We start from the raw sequence: 17,514 nt of genomic DNA, 5'->3' as shown, positions 1-17,514 counted from the left end.
CGTTCGCGCGCACGGCCGGGGGCGGGGCACGTGAAAGGCCGCGCGATAACTACGCAGGCGTAGCGGGAGTGCTCCTTTCCGAAGAGCCGACGTGATGGTGAGTGTTTGTGCTTGGTGTGTCTGTGCTGGACCCATCCGGTGCCATCCGAACTCTGGCCGCCCCGCGGGGGTCAGGATCGGGCCGCACGGCTGCGGTACCCTCCAACAGGCCTCCGGAACCGCCAGATATGGGGGCGCGGGGCAGGCCTGGTGGGGGTTGGGACGACCCGGGGCGGGGAAGGCCTGTGTCGGCCCGCATGTCTTAGGCGAGCTCCTGTATCCCCGGGCCGTGCTTGCCGCCCTGCCTGGAACCGGCCCGAGAAGATCTGTTCCTGTCGGCTTTCGTACTCCAGAGCTTCGCGCGTTTCTCGGCGGGAATTGCGGGCCCCGTGACCCCGCTGCATGGGTGGGAGGTGGGTGTCCGGGTCTTGCTTAGCCCCTTCCCGGGCTCGCGCAGGCGGAAGTAGAGCAGAAGAAGAAGCGGACCTTCCGCAAGTTCACCTACCGCGGCGTGGACCTCGACCAGCTGCTGGACATGTCTTAGTAAGTTGTGGCAGGAGGGGACCCGAGGACTGGGGTTGCAACTTAATCTGCAGCCGCGGTTGTAGACCCTGTGTAAACGAGTGGGCGGGGCTGCGTGTTGATAAGACTTTATTTGGGGGCGTGGAGTGTGGAATTTAGTATTTAGTAAGAGTTCTGCTTGTTATTTTTGGATATCGGCATCCACTTGGACATGTAAAGGCTGTCTTAGGAGTTGCCCTTGTGGCTCGGCGGGTTAAGGACCTGACATTGTCTCTGCGAGGTTGCGGGCTCAATCCCTGGCCTTGCTCAGTGGCTTAAAGAGCCGGTGTGGCTGCAGTGTAAGGCCTACAAGCTAAGTTCCTTAGCTCGGGAACTTCCATATGTCACAGGTGTAGCAGTTTAAAAAAAAAAAAAAAAAGGCTTACTGTCTTTTGTTAGCGAACTTTACAGGCTGGAAGCTTAGCCAGGGTGGTTGCGTTATTCAGGCCCCCAGGTGGGAAGGGAGGCTTAATGGTAGCCAGGGACAGTTTTTCTCCTGGAGATACACCCGTGGGCCTGACTGGGAGGGGCCCACTTCTTGGAGGGCACAGCACAGGGCCCTCAGTTACCTGCAGTGCTCCTGGGTTCTTGAGGCCTTAAGCACAGCAATTTGCTTGCAAAGTTCCAGTCGTTTGGCCTCCTCACCTGATCCACCCCCCTTCCTGCCTCGGATTTCCTTGTTTGACATAGCAAAGTGGAGGTCCTTGAGCTGGAGGGCTTCATCCAGAGCCTTTGGCCTGGGTACTTGGTTCGTGACTGGGTCAGGTGCATCGCTTGGGGGCACTGCAGGAAACAGACCTATTAGTGGGTGGACCATGGGGACTGAGCCTCCAGTGCTCTGCCCCCAGCGAGCAGCTGATGCAGCTGTACAGCGCACGGCAGCGGCGGCGGCTGAACCGAGGTCTGAGGAGGAAGCAGCACTCGCTGCTTAAGCGCCTGCGCAAGGCCAAGAAGGAGGCGCCACCCATGGAGAAGCCAGAGGTAGTGAAGACGCACCTGCGAGACATGATCATCCTGCCCGAGATGGTGGGCAGCATGGTAGGCGTCTACAATGGCAAGACCTTCAACCAGGTGGAGATCAAGGTACGTGTGGCCTGTGCTGCCCTGGGGCAGGCCTGGGTGGGTGGGGGCTAGCCACCCACACCTGCCTGACCACCCTGCTCCCTTCTCTCACAGCCTGAGATGATTGGACACTACCTAGGCGAATTCTCCATCACGTACAAGCCTGTGAAGCATGGCCGGCCTGGTATCGGGGCCACGCACTCCTCCCGCTTCATCCCACTCAAGTAGTAGCCTGCTGGCCAATAAAGGCAGCCTTCTCTAGTCCTGAGTCTGACTGGTCCTTTTCCATGTGTTGTGTCCAGTCAGTCCCTCAGGGAAGAGGGGTGGGCAGTGGACCAGGGCTAGGCAGTGTGTGGCCCTGAGATTTCTGCTGTAGATGTAATGCCAGCCTAATTCTGGCAGGCTGAAGCTAGGGAAGGAGTGAGTGGGGCGCTACATGTGACTCTGGCCCTGTGGCAAGTCCAGAGATGTCCAGGGGCCTGTGCTCTTCTCTGCCCCTCCATCCTCTGGCCTGTAGTTGCTTGGCAGCTCGTGGGTGCTCTTTGGCCCATTCAGAGGCAGCTGCTGCCCAAGCTGCCATCCCCCTCTGCAGTCTCTCTTCCCAGGTTCTCACAGTGGATCAACAGGAACAGTGACCTTCCCACCCCCTGACCACACACCTTCCCAGCATTCCTCAGTGCTTTGGACACTCACCATGTTCCTCTCCTCTTCTCTGTGTTCCTGATCAGCTTTCCCAAACCATGGGGCCCCAGCCTTGGATTGAGCCTTCCTGGGGTATCCTGTGTGTGGGGTTGGCCCCCATGGGGTTTGATTCAGAGAGGTCTTTACCCTGTTCCTAAGGTGCCCCTGATGGGCAAGACCTGCAGACCAAGCAGGAAAGGATGGCCATGCTTCTGCCCAGGAATGGGGGCAGTGACTGTCTAGGCAGCATGAGATCTTATAGCTCGCTGAGCTGGTGGAAGGTGGAAGTCAGCATCAGCCATCAGTCAAGGTGGTAGAGCAGAGGGGTGGACAGAGTCCAGAGAGAAACAGGCAGAAGGCAGAAGAGAAAGGAGACTTGTCCTCTCCCATAGTGGCTGTTGCTTAGCGTTCCTTTTTTCTGGAATTTATCTCAGTTTTAACATGATTTACTCATACTGAGTTACCTCTTTTTAGGGCTGCCCCTGCAGCATATGGAAGTTCCCAGGCTAGGGATTGAATCAGAGCTGCAGCTGCCAGCCTACACCACAGGCACAACAGATCCGAGTCACATTTGTGAATTACACCACAGCCCATGGCAACACAAGATCCTCAACCCACTGAGCAAGGCCAGGGGTTGAACCCTAATCCTCATGGATCCTAGTCAGATTCATAATTTGCTGAGCCATAACAGCAACTCCCATACTGATTTATCTTGGTTTGGAGTTAAGCTGTTGAGAAGGGAGCATGGGTCACTGTTAACATCTGTTGAGTGTTGCTAACTGTTGGAGGACAGGTTGCAGGATCCAGTTCAGCACAGAACCCAGGTGCTGTGGTCTAGTCTGTGATTCTCTGAAGGCTCTTTACAACCCCAAAGAGCAGCCCAGAAGGAACGGGCAGAAATCAAAATGCTGCTAGGTCTCCCTCTTCTAAAAGTCCCCGTGCAAAGAGCCAGGTCCCTGCAGAAAGCCTGGGTTCCAGTGGGCCTGGGAAAAAGCAGTGCACTTAGTGGAGAAGGATGAACTGGGGGGGTGAGGGGTCAGCGTCCAGCTCACCAGACAGCACAGGTGACCTCACAGGTGAGGTTAGAACAATAAAGGGACAATAAAACTTGGAGGCAAATCCCTGAACCTGACTGGGCTTCAGTGGGTGTCAGTTGAGATCATTAGCTCTGTGTTTAAAGGCCTTTGTCAGCTGCCACCTGGAAAGAAGGTCTCTGGGCAACATGGCCAGATGGTCTTCACTCAGAACATAAACTGATTGCAGGGCCCAGGGTTCCCAACTTGGGAAGGAAGGAGTAGGTGAGGGTTCACTGTAGGCTCCATTGTCTCTTGGAATTTACATAATTAAAAAAATACAATTGCCAAAATATTTTTCAGGTCACATTGGCAGAGGGGAGAGGGATGGCCCGAGCAAATCCACCCCTTGTAGGAAGGTGGCTGTATGAATGCACAGATCTGGAAGTGGCTACCCGCCTCCCCTACCAGGAGCCAAATGCAAGTGCCAGGGATGTGAGCTCCTCTATCTTCCAAGGTGGGGAGGCCCTGGTGGGAATGGGAATAGGTGCCCAGGTGAGTCTCACTTGGGGGTCTGCAGACATTGCTCTCTGTAAAGTTTTATTGGCTCATAGCCATGCCACACCAGGGGGATCCTGCAGAGCCACTTGTGTGGCATACAAAGTTTATCCTGGCTGGGGTTCTAGTCCTAGGCCACAGCAACGCTGGGTCCTTAATTCACTGAGCAAGGCCAGGGATCAAACATCCTCATCTATACTAGTTGGGTTCTGTTTTTTTTTTTTTGGGGGGGGGGGTCTTTTTGTCCTTTTAGGGCTGCACTCGCAGCATATGGAGGTTCCCAGGCTAGGAGTCTAATCAGAGCTGCTGCTGCCAGCCTATGCCAGGACCATAGCAACACCAGATCCAAGCTGCATCTGCGACCTACACCACAGCTCACAGCAATGCCTGATCCTTAACCCACTGAGCGAGGTTGGGGATTACACCTGTGTCCTCATGGATGCTAGTCAGATTTGTTAACCACTGAGCCACTACGGAACTCCACTAGTTGGGTTCTTAACCTGCTGAGCCACAATAGGAACTCCCCAAATTAATGGGGGAGATGTGGCTCACATCCTGCATTGCTGTGGCTATGGCCTAGGCTGGCAGATGCAGCTCTGATTCGACCCCTAGCCTGGGAACTTTCATATGCTGCAGGTGCGACCATAGAAAGAAAATAATAGGCCACACCCTAAAAAGGCATATGGAAGTTCCCAGGCTAGGGGTTGAATTTGATCTACATCTGCCCGCCTACACCACAGCCACAGCAACATGGGTTCCAAGGTGCGTCTGCAACGCTGGATTCCCAACACAGTGATTGAGGCCCGGGGTTGAACTGCTCTGGCATAATGGGAGCAGAGCTGAAATTACTGACTAGACTTTTTTTTTTTTTTAATACAAGATGTTAGCTGCGCTGGAAGCATGCTAAAGTTCCTGGGCCAGGGATCAGATCCATGCCACACATCAGTGCCAGGTTAAGGGTCCCTAGCCCACTGCCCCACAAGGGAACTCCTTGACAGGAGGGACCTTTAGCAGAAAGTTTCTTGGAGTTCCCACCGTGGCATGGTGGTTAACGCATCTGACTAGGAACCATGAGGTTGCAGGTTCGATCCCTGACCTTGCTCAGTGGGTTAAGAATCCAGTGTTGCTGTGAGCTGTATAGGTTGCAGACGCAGCTCGGATCCGGAGTTGCTGTGGCTCTGGTGTAGGCTGGTGGCTACAGCTCTGATTCGACGCCTAGCCTGGGAACCTTCATATGCCACGGGAGCCGCCCTAGAAAAAGCAAAAAGACAAAGAAAAAATTTCCTGTGTTCTGTAAAACTGCTGCCTAAGAACACTCCCTGGGCCAGCAGCATCATGCCCATCCTGAATGTCCCATCCATACCGTTGAGTGCAGTGCAGCCGCGAGGTGGCGCCCTAATCCAGGGCGGGAGGTGTCACCGCGCGGCCCCTCTCCTGTCTGGTGGCTCAGGCTCTGCCTTTAGGTCGCGATCACGTTCCTGCCTCTGTCCTGTCCCTCCTGAATCCGTCCCTCTGGTCCTACTCCCCTGGGCTCCAGATCCAGAGTCCATTTTCCCCAAGCCCGCCTGCCATCTCCATCTTAGATCATCCCCATCTTAGAAGCAGCTCTGTGACTCGGGGCTTGATTTGCCTCTCCCACCGCCCCACCGCTACCACCATCTCCAGGCCTCTGTCTCCAGCATCTCCCACTTGGGGTCATTTATTTTTATTTCTTTTTCTTTTTTCTTTTTTTTTTCTTTTGGACTGCACCCGGGACATATGGAGGTTCCCAGGCTAGGGATGATAGCCGCTGGCCTACGCCACAGCAACACTGGATCCAAGCCGCATCTGCCACCTACACCACAGCTCACAGTAACGCCGGATCCTTAACCCGCTGAGCGGAGCCAGGAATTGAACCCGTATCCTCATGGATACTAGCCGGGTGCATAAACCGATGAACCACAATGGGAACTCCCTGGACGTCAATTTAAACGCAACGCTTGTCACCCTCCTCTGAGTGTCTCTGCGTCTTAGTATCTGCTGTTTTCCACCTCCCAGCCTTCCCACGGGCTCTGCTTTCTGCGCTGATTCACCGCACCTGCTTGCGCAGCCCTGCCTTAGCCGCCGCCGCCAAAGTAGCGACATTTTCTGGCCGCTTGTTCTTTACTCTTCAGGACTTAGCAGAGCTCGTGATAACTCCCCCTTTCAGACCACCGTCTCTTCCCATCATCCCTGTCCACCATCGCCCCACCATTTCCCCCGTCATCCCCCACACCATCCCCCTCACCCCACTCCTCCCGGACCAGCACAGTCCACTCCTGTCTCCCCATGGCCTGTTCTCTCCCAAGCCTCCCAGGGGGCGCCCTTGAGCACCGAGTGGGCGCGTCCCTGTTCTGCCCTCAGGGTGACAGCTGAACCCCCCAGCGCCCTCCGTGCCTGCAAGGCCTGACCCACCCATCACCTGGTCTTTACTCCCTCCCTTTGTGCTGGCTCTTCCTCTACCGGGATGCTCTTCTCTCTTCAAGTATCTGTTCAAGTGTCTTTCCTGGAAGTCCCTCTCACCCCCTACCCCGCTGCTGTTTCCTCCACAGGGCCCACCTCTAGCCAACTTGTCCTCTTGTTGACTGTCGGTCCCTCTCTGCCCAGTGTCAGCTTCGCAGGGCAGGGGTTTTGACTGGTATGTTCACTGCACAGGGCCCTGGCACACAGTAGGTGTTTAATAAATGTTTGGTAAATGGCTGAAAGTTTGTTTAGGTTTGGTGTCTCCCTATTAATCCCCTCTGTGCCCAGCGCCCAGCTCAGAGGCCAGCAAACAGCAGACGCTCAGCCAGTGTTTGCTGAATGACTAATAGCGGAACGCGCGGCCAGGGCCTCTGAGAAGGCGCTGTCCAAACGGGCAGCCCGCTGTTGCCGAAGGGCAGCGCCCCACTCCGTCCCCCAGAGATTGTACCCTCTGTGGAACCCCGCCTACCCGGAGCCCATTTCCCAACACCGGAACGCCTCCCCAGCTTCCGTCACAACCCTTCTCTGCTCTTCTCTCACCCCAGAGACCCCTCCCTCACCTCTACGGTTCCCCAACCCTTCGGAGTCCTGCCTCTCCCCTTCATTCTCTGCTCACTTTTGTCCCTTCTCCCATATCTCTCACCCTGGATCGCCTCACGCCGCTCCTCCCAAGTCTCAATCCATCGAGACTCCCATGCAGGTCCCCCAGACGCCCCTCATGTGCTCCTTTAGCGTTAGAATCCCCTCCTAGGCTCCTCTGTGCGACCCCTTCCCGCCCCTTGCTCTGCGCAGGCGCAGGGCGTCCCAGCCGGTTACCCCCCCACCCCTGGCGGCCGAGGGGCGGGGCGCGGGCTGGTCGAGGCAGCCGCGGCTCCATGGGGCTTCTGGGGCTGCTGAGCCTGCTGCACTCGGCATTCTTCCGGGACCAGGTAGGGCGCGGGGGTTTGGGCCGCGGGGAGGAGGAGTCTGGCCTTGGGCGCGGCTGGGGCTGGAGAGCCGCAGCCCGGGATGGGTGAGGACCGCAGGAACGGTGGTCGCGGAAGCAGGAGGCTCAAGGGTACGCGCAGTCTCGGCGGGTCTGGGGTCTGGTGCGGTCGTTGTGGAAACCGTTGCCGGGGAAACCGCCTCTGGAAGTTCTCAGGGCTGGGAGCCCCTCCCCCGCACCACAGCGACATCTGCCACGGGTTTGCGCAAGCGCCGTCTTGCCGGGCCCAGGATTCCGCATCCGAGGGAGACCCCAGACCCCTCCTCATTGCGTGGTCCAGGAGACTGGCTGGAGCAGGGGGGTTGCTGCGGAGAGAGGCTGCGGTGGGGCCTCTCTATGCCGAGGCTCCGCCCTGCACAGGAGTCGGGGGTGGGGGGTGGGGGTGGAGGGTGGGGGTGGGCCGTGCCACGCCCTACACCTCTCCAGGCCTCAGTTTCCCATCTGGATGCCTAGAGTAGGACCGACTTAGAAGTTCACCTAAGCTGATGTCCATAGTAATATCCATCTGAGCACTTTGCTGGCTTCCGAAATCTGAATCTGGGGCTATAACATCCCTTCTTTACGAGGAAACTGAGGCTAGAGGTGCAGCGGGGAGCCCAAGGTCACGCCTCAAGCTGGACTGGAGCCAGAGCGGGGGGTGGAGGCGCCCGTAGAGGACACTTCCTGTAGGCCGGTGGGAGCTGTCCACGGTGCTGACCGGGCCGCGCACCGGGCCCCTCTGGGAAACTGAGGCCCAGAATCCTGATCAGACGACTAATCCCGGGCCGGGATTCGAGGACGCCGCCTGAACGGGCCGGCCCCACCCCTCCCCCACCTCCAGTGGCATTCCTTCTCACCTGTCAGGGCTTTGTCAAGTCACCCAGCCTGAGCCCATCTCTGTGATCTCATGTCCACACCGCGCCTTCCTGCTCCCCTCCTCAGCCATCCGTCTCTGAGTTAGGTGATGCCCCTGGTTTTGCCCGCAGCCCCTGGCACAGCGGAAGCTCAGTGGGGATCAAAGGGGCATAGATGTCCAGGGTCAAGCTTAGAAGGCCCAGGAGTGAACCTGGCTGTATTCAAGGCCCAGTACTGAGGTGGGAGGTTTTAATGGTGGGGATGGGGAGAAGCAAGCCCTTTGTATTAGGAGGTAGATGATAACAGGGTGAGAGACTGGGAAGGGGCCCCCACTAGGCCTGGGCACTGTGTTTCTAAGCCACCCCCACCCCCAACCCCAGATTGGACCTGGAGTCCTCGCAGGCTCTGAGGGTTCCCAAGGCTCTTGTGGTTCTAGAATTTCCAGTGATGCCCGAGTCTGGCTGTGGTTCAGAGATTTACAGGGTCAAGGATTTGTGGTGTTGTCAGGGACATGATGTTTCAGAGGCTTGTGGACAAGGGCATTTTGCCTTTGGGACCTCAGCCCCCATGTACCCTCAGCCTTCCAGGCTCCAACCACCTTCAGAGGGGTGAGGAACACCCAGGGAGAGTCTGCTGGGGCTCATGCATGAACTCAGGCAACAATGTGTTCCCTGCCTGAGCCTCAGTCCCCCCCCCCCCCCCCGCCCATATGCGTTCATCTCTAAGGTTCTGGCTGAGAGGGGCCTGAAGAGCAGTGGCATCTAAGACTGGGTGGGGGGAGCTGAGACTTGGTTCCATGGGGGGTGGGGGCAGGAATTCTCCAACCCACCTCCCAGTCAGCAAAATAGGAAACTGAGGCCAGAGAGAGACTTAAGGTCATTTAGGGGAGTCAAGGTGGAGCTGAAGTCTGGGCTCTGAGCTTGGGCCTCTCCCCACCCTATTCCAGCTTTGCCCAGTCTGCCCTGCTTTCCTGTGGTCAGCTCAGCCCCAGGCCTCCTCCAAGGGTACTGCCCCTGCTCTAAATGCCTCATAACCTCCCTAGTCCAGACCCGCTGCCCTCTGTCTTCCGTGCCCCTGGAAGTCCATATTTCCTAAGTGCATTCTGATCTCTCCTGGTTCCAGGCATTGCATGTACTGTTCCCTAAGCCTGGAATGCTTTCCCCTCCTTGATCCCATGACCAGCTTATTCATCCTGGAGAGGCCCAGCACAGTGTCCTCTTCTCAATGCAGCTTTCCCAGCCTCTGGAAAGAGCCCTTCTGCCCACTGGGCCCCCTTTCCAGCCCCACAGGCTGAGGGCAGCTGTGTCAGCACTGGAGGTGCTGGAACAATCATGTCCGAGCCTTCTGGGGTTCCCAACATTGTTGTCCCAGAATAGGGCACATGGGGCCTCCTGCAGCCAACCCAACAGGAAACAACAGGGTCCCTATGTCCTTGGCCGCCCCTCCTGTCCAGTGCTTCCTCTCACCAGCCCTTACAAATGCTGCAGCCCCCTCCCCATTTTACAGAGGAAGAAATTGAGAGTCTCGAGGTAAATAACTCGCCCTGACCCTGCAGCCAGGAGAAGACAGAGGCAGGCCTGAACCCATGTCTCCTGGCTCCGGTGCCTCCTTCATCGTTTGGACAGCAGGTGGCCTGAGTCACAGCTACAGATTCTCTGGGGGTTAGGCCCTCAAGTGGCCTCTGGGGATCCACTGAGGATCTGAGACAGCTGGGGACAGGAACTCCTGGGACCCCAGACCCTTCCCTCCTCTGGCTTCCCTTATGCAAGAGTGAATTATGGGTTGGACAAGGGACAGAGACACAGAGAGACAGATTCAGAGAAAGCAAGGTCTAGAGGGATGTTGGGAGGGACATGGAGTCACAGCAGATGCCCATGGAGGCACTGATGTTCTGCCAGGGAAACAGAGAAATGCAGGGTCCTAGGTGCTCTCCAGTGTGTCTGGCATTCCCCACACTCACCTCCCTATGCCAGCCAGGACTCTCGAGGAGGAGGGTACAGCTGGATCCCCAACCCTGGCCTGTCCTGACCCGTCAGAACAGGGTCAGGCCGACCGGTGCAGAGGGGCTTCCTGCCCTGCCGCTGGAGCTTCCCTCCCTCCACCTTAAGATTCTGATGTAACATCCAAGACTGGGTGGTTTACTCTCAATTTCTGCAGATCCAGCCAAGGGAGGTTCTAAAAGGTCATTTCACCCTGAAATGGAGTAGAGGACACGAGGTCGTGATCCATGGGACTCCCCTTTCCTTAAGGGGGTTCATTCCTCCCCCCCCTCCCCCCGCACACGCACACCCCCCTGAACTCGCGCGGACGCCCAACGCCCCGCGGTCGCTGGCAGTCCCCACCCCGGGCCACCATTGGCTGTTGCCATGGCACCAGCCCATCTTCCCGCGCCTCCATTGGCCGCCGTGCCTGCATCCCGCATCCCGCATCCTCCCCCGCTCGTGGTGGTCTCGCCCAGCGCCTGGAGCGGCGGCGCCGCCTGGCGAGGCCCGGACCGGGCTTTGTCCGCCCCGGAGCCCCCTCCCTGCGCCGCCAAAACCTCAGAGCACGCGCCCTGCGCCTGCCCCAGCCCAAGAGCTCAGGGAGGGCCGGCGGAGCTGTGCGGAGGGAGAGGAAGACCCAGGCCCTAGGTGCCCCAGCCTGCCCAGCCCTGGTGAGATAAAGTAAGCAATGGGCGCTTTCCCTGGGTGGAGGGCAGGGGGTGACGGCCTTAGCCTCTGCCAGGAGTCTCCATCCTTCTCTCTCTGCCTCGCCTGTCAGCAGACAATCTGGAGCCTTCGTTTTTCAGGGTGGAGCCAGAGGAGAAACTGTCCCAGGGAGGTGGGCGTCTGCGTCGCAGCAGCTGGTCCCATGCAAATACCCACTCACAGATTTCCACACCCAGGCCTCCCAGAGTCTGCGGGTAGGCCTGCTGTGTGCCTTGGGGGATGGTGCTGCACCTGAGTGTCAGTTGAATTAGAGGAAATGCGGCTTCTCACTCCTCATTCAGACACCCCCCTCCCAGCTATGGCTGCTTTCCTATTGATGACATAGATCTCCAATGCAGTCTCCCGAGGCAGCCTAAGAGTGAAGGGCAGGCAGGAGGGCTTCTGGGAGGAGGCGTCACTGTGAGGGATGACAGGAGTCAGGAAAGGCTCCAGGCAGAACTGCACATGCAAAGGCCTGGGGGAAAGAGAGCCACCAGTGGCAGTGATGCAGGGTGTATGTGGAGGATTCATATCTTATGCTGAGGGCACTGGGGTTTCATGGAAGCATTGACGTAGGGGAAAGGTTGAATCCAACTGTGACATTCCAAGTGTCCTCTGGATGTTAATAAGTGTACCATGGAAGTGGCTGGCGAGGAGGCTGCCCCAGGAGGGTCAGCTGGGGAGTGTGGGGTTGGGGACTCAGGTTGGAATGAGAGGGAGCCTGGGAGGGACCCCTGCTACCGAGTTCATTCTCATGGGGACACTGGAGTGACCGCTGGGTGTGGGAGTAGTGAGGATCCAAGGCTCAGCCTTGGGCCATTCCATGAGGGCAGCCCCAGGAGAGGCCCCTAGGGGAGATCTGGGTTTGGGGAGTGGGAGGGGTATGCACTGGATTAATGCTCACCCCTGGCTGACCACGGCGTGGTGGTGGTGGTGGTGTCTTCAGCCAGGACAGAGGACTCCCAGCGGACCCCTAGGATCTTGCTGAAACCCTAGTCAGCCCTGATCCCCAGCTGGGACCCCTGCCTGAGCCCGGGGGAGGGTGGTATCGAGGCAGGGAGAGAAGGCTGTGGTCCTCAGGTGGCTGGCCTCCCACACCTGAAGTGCTGTCTCCCATGGGCTGTCCTGTCTGCCTGTGGCTTGCAGTTTGCTCCATGACCACCACCCCGCCTGGCCCTCTCATCAGCCCACAAGACAGCCCATGAAGTTCTTCCGTTCCTCAGATGTGCAAACAGAAGCCTGCAGAGGGGGTGGGGCTTCTGTGCCTCCAGCACTGCCTGGATACTGAGCACTTCCAGGGCAGTGTCCACGTTCCAACATGCCTTGGGCGTCCCCTCAGCCTCAGCTTCTCACTCTGGGAACAGTCTGATGGTGGTCCCTGAGGCTCAGGATTGTGACAAGGATCCAATGATGGGGGCAGATGTGCAGTAGAGCCTCTGAGTGGCTAGAATGGTCTGACTCCATGCCTATATGGGGCCAAGCTCCTCCCCCACTCCAGACTCAGCTGTGTCCTTGGGGACCTGAGGGAGGGTGGGGGGTTCTTAGAGGGGAGGGGAATGAGTGAGCAGATGAATGAATGAGTGCAGCCAGGTGGTGGAGGCAGAGAAGGGCCAGGTGCCCCCCTGTGGGCAGGGGACAGCTGACCGATTTGGGGAGGGGGTTCAGGCGGGCAGGAGGAGGGGACTCCCAGGGAGGAGGTATGGAAGGGATGGGCTGCCATTGGTGCATCTCAGACAAAGGCAGAGGGAGGGGGTCAGGACTGATGGGAAGGGAACAAAGAGGGAAGGGGGGCCAGTGGTGGGACTGCTCAGTTGGGAGGGCCAAGCTAAGGGAGGAGGCACTGGCCAGCTGGACAGAGGGAGGAGGCTGGGCCAGAGTGAGAAAGGACAGCCAGACACACAAAGAAGCCGGCGGCAGTGGTGGAGCTGCCCCAGGGGATGAGACATGGGCGGAGGGCTGCAGGGGCAAGCAGGGGGCTAACCGGAGGGGTCCAGGCCCAGCAGGTAGCTACTCTAGACCTAACCACTGATGAGAGAGGTCAGCATGGTGTCCAGATTGTGATTGTGGTGGGATTGGGTCCATTTATCCAGCTTCAGATTTCTACCGCTTGTCTGTCTGTCACTCTCTTAGAACCTTCATGGCATGGCAGTCTGTCCACCCAGCCTCTGGGCAGCTGTGCTCATTCAGAGAGGGACTTGGCTGTCCATCCATCTGTCTGTCTCTTGGCTGTGAGTGTGTCTGAGCCTGGTGGCATGGGGCTGGCCAGTCCACATGCTGGTTTAAAATGTCAGGTTGTCCATCTGTCCAGCCAGCTGTTAGTCTGTGTGTCCAGGAGCCCCTGCAGGGAGGCCCCATGTCAATCTGTATCTTTTTTTTTTTTTTTTTCGATCCGTATCTTATCTGTTGGTCAGTTTGGCTATCTGTCTGAATACTTCTCTGTCGCTCTGTCCCTCTGTCTCCTGTTGTCCCTACCTATGTCTGTCACTCCATCTGCCAGACATCTGTCCCCCAGCTTCCCTGGGCCAGCACCATCCTGCCTGCAGCTGTCCACACCAGCTCCTCCTGCCTAAGACCCACCCTATGGCTAGGGTTGGGGGGCTGTGGCTTAGGTCAGGGGCCGTGGCCCTGCCACCAGCCCCTTGAATCCCTTCCTCCCGTGGCCCAGGCACTGCAAGAGCTGAAGATGACAAGCTCTGTGGCACCCTACGAGCAGCTAGTGCGGCAGGTGGAGGCCTTGAAGGCTGAGAACAGTCACCTGAGGCAGGAGCTTCGTGATAACTCAAGCCACCTATCCAAGCTGGAGAATGAGACGTCAGGCATGAAGGTGTGGGGGCAGGCTGGGTGCAAGACGCAGGCCGGGGTCTCAGGGACCAACACCAGGGCCCTGGACCCAGGGGTGGGCAGGCAGGACTGGGACATCTCCCGGGGCGGGGGGGGTGTGGACCAAGGGCAGCCAGGGCAGTGGGCAATGCTGGCTGCTCTTTTTGCTGCCTCCACCTTCAGGAGGTCCTGAAGCACTTACAGGGCAAGCTGGAGCAGGAGGCCCGAGCGCTGGTGTCCTCGGGGCAGACGGAAGTGCTGGAGCAGCTGAAAGGTGAGGGGTTGGCCTGGGGTCCCCTCTGCACACTGGGGCAGCACAGAGGGAGCTGTGCAGAGCAGAGGCAGGGAGCAGCACTGACTTGGCCTCCGCCTCTTTGCCTATCCAGCCCTGCAGATGGACATCACTAGCCTGTACAACCTCAAGTTCCAGCCCCCGGCTCTGGCCCCTGAGCCTGCTGCCCGGACCCCTGACGGAAGTCCGGTACACAGCTCTGGGCCCTCTAAGGACAACTTTGGGGAGTTGAGCCGGGCTACCATCCGGCTGCTGGAGGAACTAGACCGGGAACGGTAAGATGGCAGGGCACCTTACCACAGGCAACTGTCACGGAGCTCTACCCATAGCGGTTCCACATGTGCCCTCCCCCACCTTGCAAGCCCCTGCCCACACCCCACTGCTTTGGGTACCTCAGCCCCCTTTCTCCACAACTGACTTCAACTGGAGGACCAAGAGGAAGGGGGCGTTCCTGGCAAAGGGATAGTCTCCTGGGAGATGTCCCCAGGGGTCCCGGACATACAGGCGTTGCCAGGGACGGGGCAGTCTCCAATGCCAGGGTTCATAGTGAGGCCTGGAGCCAGAGGGACTCAAGGCAGCCTTTGTGGAGAAAGGGCAGTAGCCCAAGAAACCTGGGCCTGAGGCCAGTAGGAGGAGGCAGGGTCGTGGTGCCTACCTAGCTCAGTTCGGGTGGGTTGTGTGGGGTCATATCCAGAGCTGGCTGGACTTGAATTCATGCTTTGCTGTCTGACCTCAAGTAAGAACCCTAGCTCCCCACCCCCAGCCTCAGACTTCTGCTCTGTTAAATGGGAATAGCGGTGTCTCCCCACAGGGTATGAAGAAGGAAACTCCATTGCACCTGTGTTGGTCGGAGCCTGAAGTTTGCCCTGGGTAGGCTAGAGTGGGATTAGCCAGTGTTGGGGAGGTTTAGAGTCAGAACAGCCTCCCCAGAGGCTCTTTTTCTGAGGACCGGAATTTACAAAGGAGTTACCTCCTCTACCTCCAATTAATTTCTGCACCCCATCCCCAGCGCCGTGAGTGCCACTGGCAAGACTTTGCCACTTTGCTTATTAAACTCGGCACACAGCAAGCAGGCCACAAGTGATTAGGAAAATCAGAGTAAACACACATATGCCACGGCTCCCGCTTTGAGCCTGCGCCCACCGACCTGCCCTCCCCCAGGTGTTTCCTGTTGAATGAGATTGAGAAGGAAGAGAAGGAGAAGCTCTGGTATTACTCGCAGCTGCAGGGCCTGTCCAAGCGTCTGGACGAGCTCCCACACGTGGAAACGGTGAGTACACCGGAGTACCCCGCTCAGTCCAGCCCACGGCGAGGGGAGCGGAAGCGAGCTCCTGCCCCCCGCCCAGGGGCCCCCCTCACTGCCGCTCGCCCTCCCCTCCCAGCAGTTCTCGATGCAGATGGATCTGATTCGGCAGCAGCTAGAGTTCGAGGCCCAGCACATTCGCTCGCTGATGGAGGAGCGCTTCGGCACCTCGGACGAGATGGTGCAGCGGGCCCAGGTGCGGCGGGGCGGGGCTTTGGGGGCGGGGCCATGCACGGTGGGCCAATCAGCGCAGATATCTTGAATGGTCTGGGTTATATGCCTGCGGGCGAAGCGGAGGGCGGAGACTCTTGCGGGTGGGGTCCGGTGCCGGACGCGAAGCCAGAGCTAGAGCTGGTTGAGAGGAGCCAGAGGGGCTTAGGGCGGAGCGGACAGTGCGAGAAACTGAGTTTCATAAGACTTGGGCTTTGACGGTCAAATGGCGAGACCAAAGCAGAAAGACGGCTCTGGAAGTGTGGCTCTGGAGTCTAAGTAGTGGGCGGAGCCGGAGGTTAAGGATTGGACCTCGGGTGGGGCCAGTAAGTGGGTGGACTCAGATAACTGAGTAGGGTATAGAGGGGCCTTTCGAAGGAGGGGGCGGGGTCAGAGCCAAGGGTGGAGTTTGGGCAATAGGCGGGACCCTACGTAGAACTGGGCAGAATCAGCACCGGGCAGAGTTTGGGCTGGGACACGGCCACGTTGGGGGCGTGGGCAGAGCCGGGGTTGGGGGCCTGCAGCATGAATTTATCCTGCGCAGATCCGTGCCTCCCGCCTGGAGCAGATCGACAAGGAACTACTGTCCGCGCAGGACCGGGTGCAGCAGACCGAGCCCCAGGTATGAGAAGGGTGCGACGCCAGGGCCCTACCAGGTGATGACAGACTCAGACAGCAAGGGGACCCCCAGGGCCTTGCCCAGGGTGCAGGAATCTGTAGCCCCCACCACATTGTCATGGGTGTGCAGCTGGCTTCAGCAGCTTTGTTGCTTTATTGCTTTTTGGGAGGTCCCTGAGCCAAACCTCCGGGCCTTGCGTTCTCCCCACAGGCCTTGCTGGCAGTGAAGTCAGTGCCAATGGACGAGGACCCTGAGACTGAGGTCCCCACGCATCCTGAGGATGGTGCCCCTCAACCTGGCAATAGCAAGGTGAAGGGAGTCGAGGTGGGGGGATGCAGAGAGGCAGGGTGCGGAAGAGGCGGCCACATTGAAAGGCCCCTACATCCCAGGCCTGCCTGAAGCAAGCTCAGGTGTGTGAGGGTGACCCTGAGCTGGAGCGCATGGTGAGGCTAGGTTGTGGACTGGAGCCTGGGGGAGGTGGGTGTGGATACCTGTTTTGTGTACTTGGAGGGCACTCTAGACTTAGATGTTGGGGCCAGCCCTAAGAGCACTGGGTGAGGTCGATGGGGTGGGAATTTGGCCCTCATGCGCTGGGGGCATCTCTGCAGTGCTGCGTTGTTCCAGGGAGGATGCATGGGGAGAGGGGTGGGAGAGCAGGATATTCTCGCGGGCCGAGGACATGGGACTCCCATCTATTTAGGGGGAGTCATCAGCGGCGTAGGGGGCAGCCCCTGGCTCGGGTTTATGGGTGGGCTGGCTGGGTAAGGTGAGCCCTGACATCCCCTGCCCCTCAAAGGTGGAGGTGGTCTTCTGGCTGCTGTCCATGTTGGCGACGCGTGACCAGGAGGACACGGCACGGACGCTGCTGGCTATGTCCAGCTCACCTGAGAGCTGCGTGGCCATGCGCCGCTCCGGCTGCCTGCCGCTGCTACTGCAGATTCTGCACGGCACTGAGGCGGGGGTTGGGGGTCGTAACGGAGCCCCAGGGGCTCCAGGAGCCAAGGACGCGCGCATGCGCGCCAACGCAGCGCTGCACAACATCGTCTTCTCCCAGCCGGACCAGGGTCTGGCGCGCAAGGAGATGCGCGTCCTGCATGTGCTTGAGCAGATCCGCGCCTATTGTGAGACCTGCTGGGACTGGCTGCAGACCCGCAACAGCGGGCCAGAGGGAGCCGGCGCCGGCGGCGGTGAGTGCACAGTCTCTGTGCAGTGGGCGCACTGCCTGGGCTTCCTGGGAGGCTGGGTGGCTGGGTGGTGGCGGGGACAGCATGGTTAGCAGTAACAGCTGGCAGGTGCTCAAGAAATGGTCGCTGGGAATTCCCCAGTGACTCAGCGGGTTAAGGATCTGGCATTGTCAATGCTGTGACCC

At 58.7% G+C, this 17,514-nt stretch overlaps 2 protein-coding genes across 2 annotated transcripts in view; both read left to right on the top strand.

Moving 5' to 3' along the window:
* On the top strand, positions 1 to 1,923 carry RPS15 (ribosomal protein S15). The gene is made up of 4 exons (XM_047777714.1): positions 1 to 97; positions 497 to 582; positions 1,449 to 1,683; positions 1,777 to 1,923. Exons 1-4 carry the CDS (start codon positions 95 to 97, stop codon positions 1,888 to 1,890), a joined length of 438 nt encoding a protein of 145 aa, XP_047633670.1. The 5' UTR covers positions 1 to 94; the 3' UTR covers positions 1,891 to 1,923.
* A 3,841-nt stretch (positions 1,924 to 5,764) lies between these two features.
* The window catches only part of APC2 (APC regulator of WNT signaling pathway 2), a 36,365-nt gene continuing 24,615 nt past the window's right edge, over positions 5,765 to 17,514 (top strand). The window contains exons 1-9 of the mRNA XM_047777713.1: positions 5,765 to 7,324; positions 13,567 to 13,725; positions 13,905 to 13,995; positions 14,108 to 14,288; positions 15,175 to 15,283; positions 15,399 to 15,512; positions 16,071 to 16,148; positions 16,356 to 16,454; positions 16,942 to 17,332. Of these exons, the coding sequence (XP_047633669.1) occupies positions 7,271 to 7,324; positions 13,567 to 13,725; positions 13,905 to 13,995; positions 14,108 to 14,288; positions 15,175 to 15,283; positions 15,399 to 15,512; positions 16,071 to 16,148; positions 16,356 to 16,454; positions 16,942 to 17,332 (1,276 nt within the window). The 5' untranslated portion in view covers positions 5,765 to 7,270. The remainder of the gene's footprint in view (positions 7,325 to 13,566; positions 13,726 to 13,904; positions 13,996 to 14,107; positions 14,289 to 15,174; positions 15,284 to 15,398; positions 15,513 to 16,070; positions 16,149 to 16,355; positions 16,455 to 16,941; positions 17,333 to 17,514) is intronic.

The sequence above is a fragment of the Phacochoerus africanus genome, chromosome 4 (genome assembly GCF_016906955.1).
Source record: "Phacochoerus africanus isolate WHEZ1 chromosome 4, ROS_Pafr_v1, whole genome shotgun sequence".
Lineage (NCBI taxonomy): Eukaryota > Metazoa > Chordata > Mammalia > Artiodactyla > Suidae > Phacochoerus > Phacochoerus africanus.
This window is presented reverse-complemented; position numbering and strand designations above follow the sequence as displayed.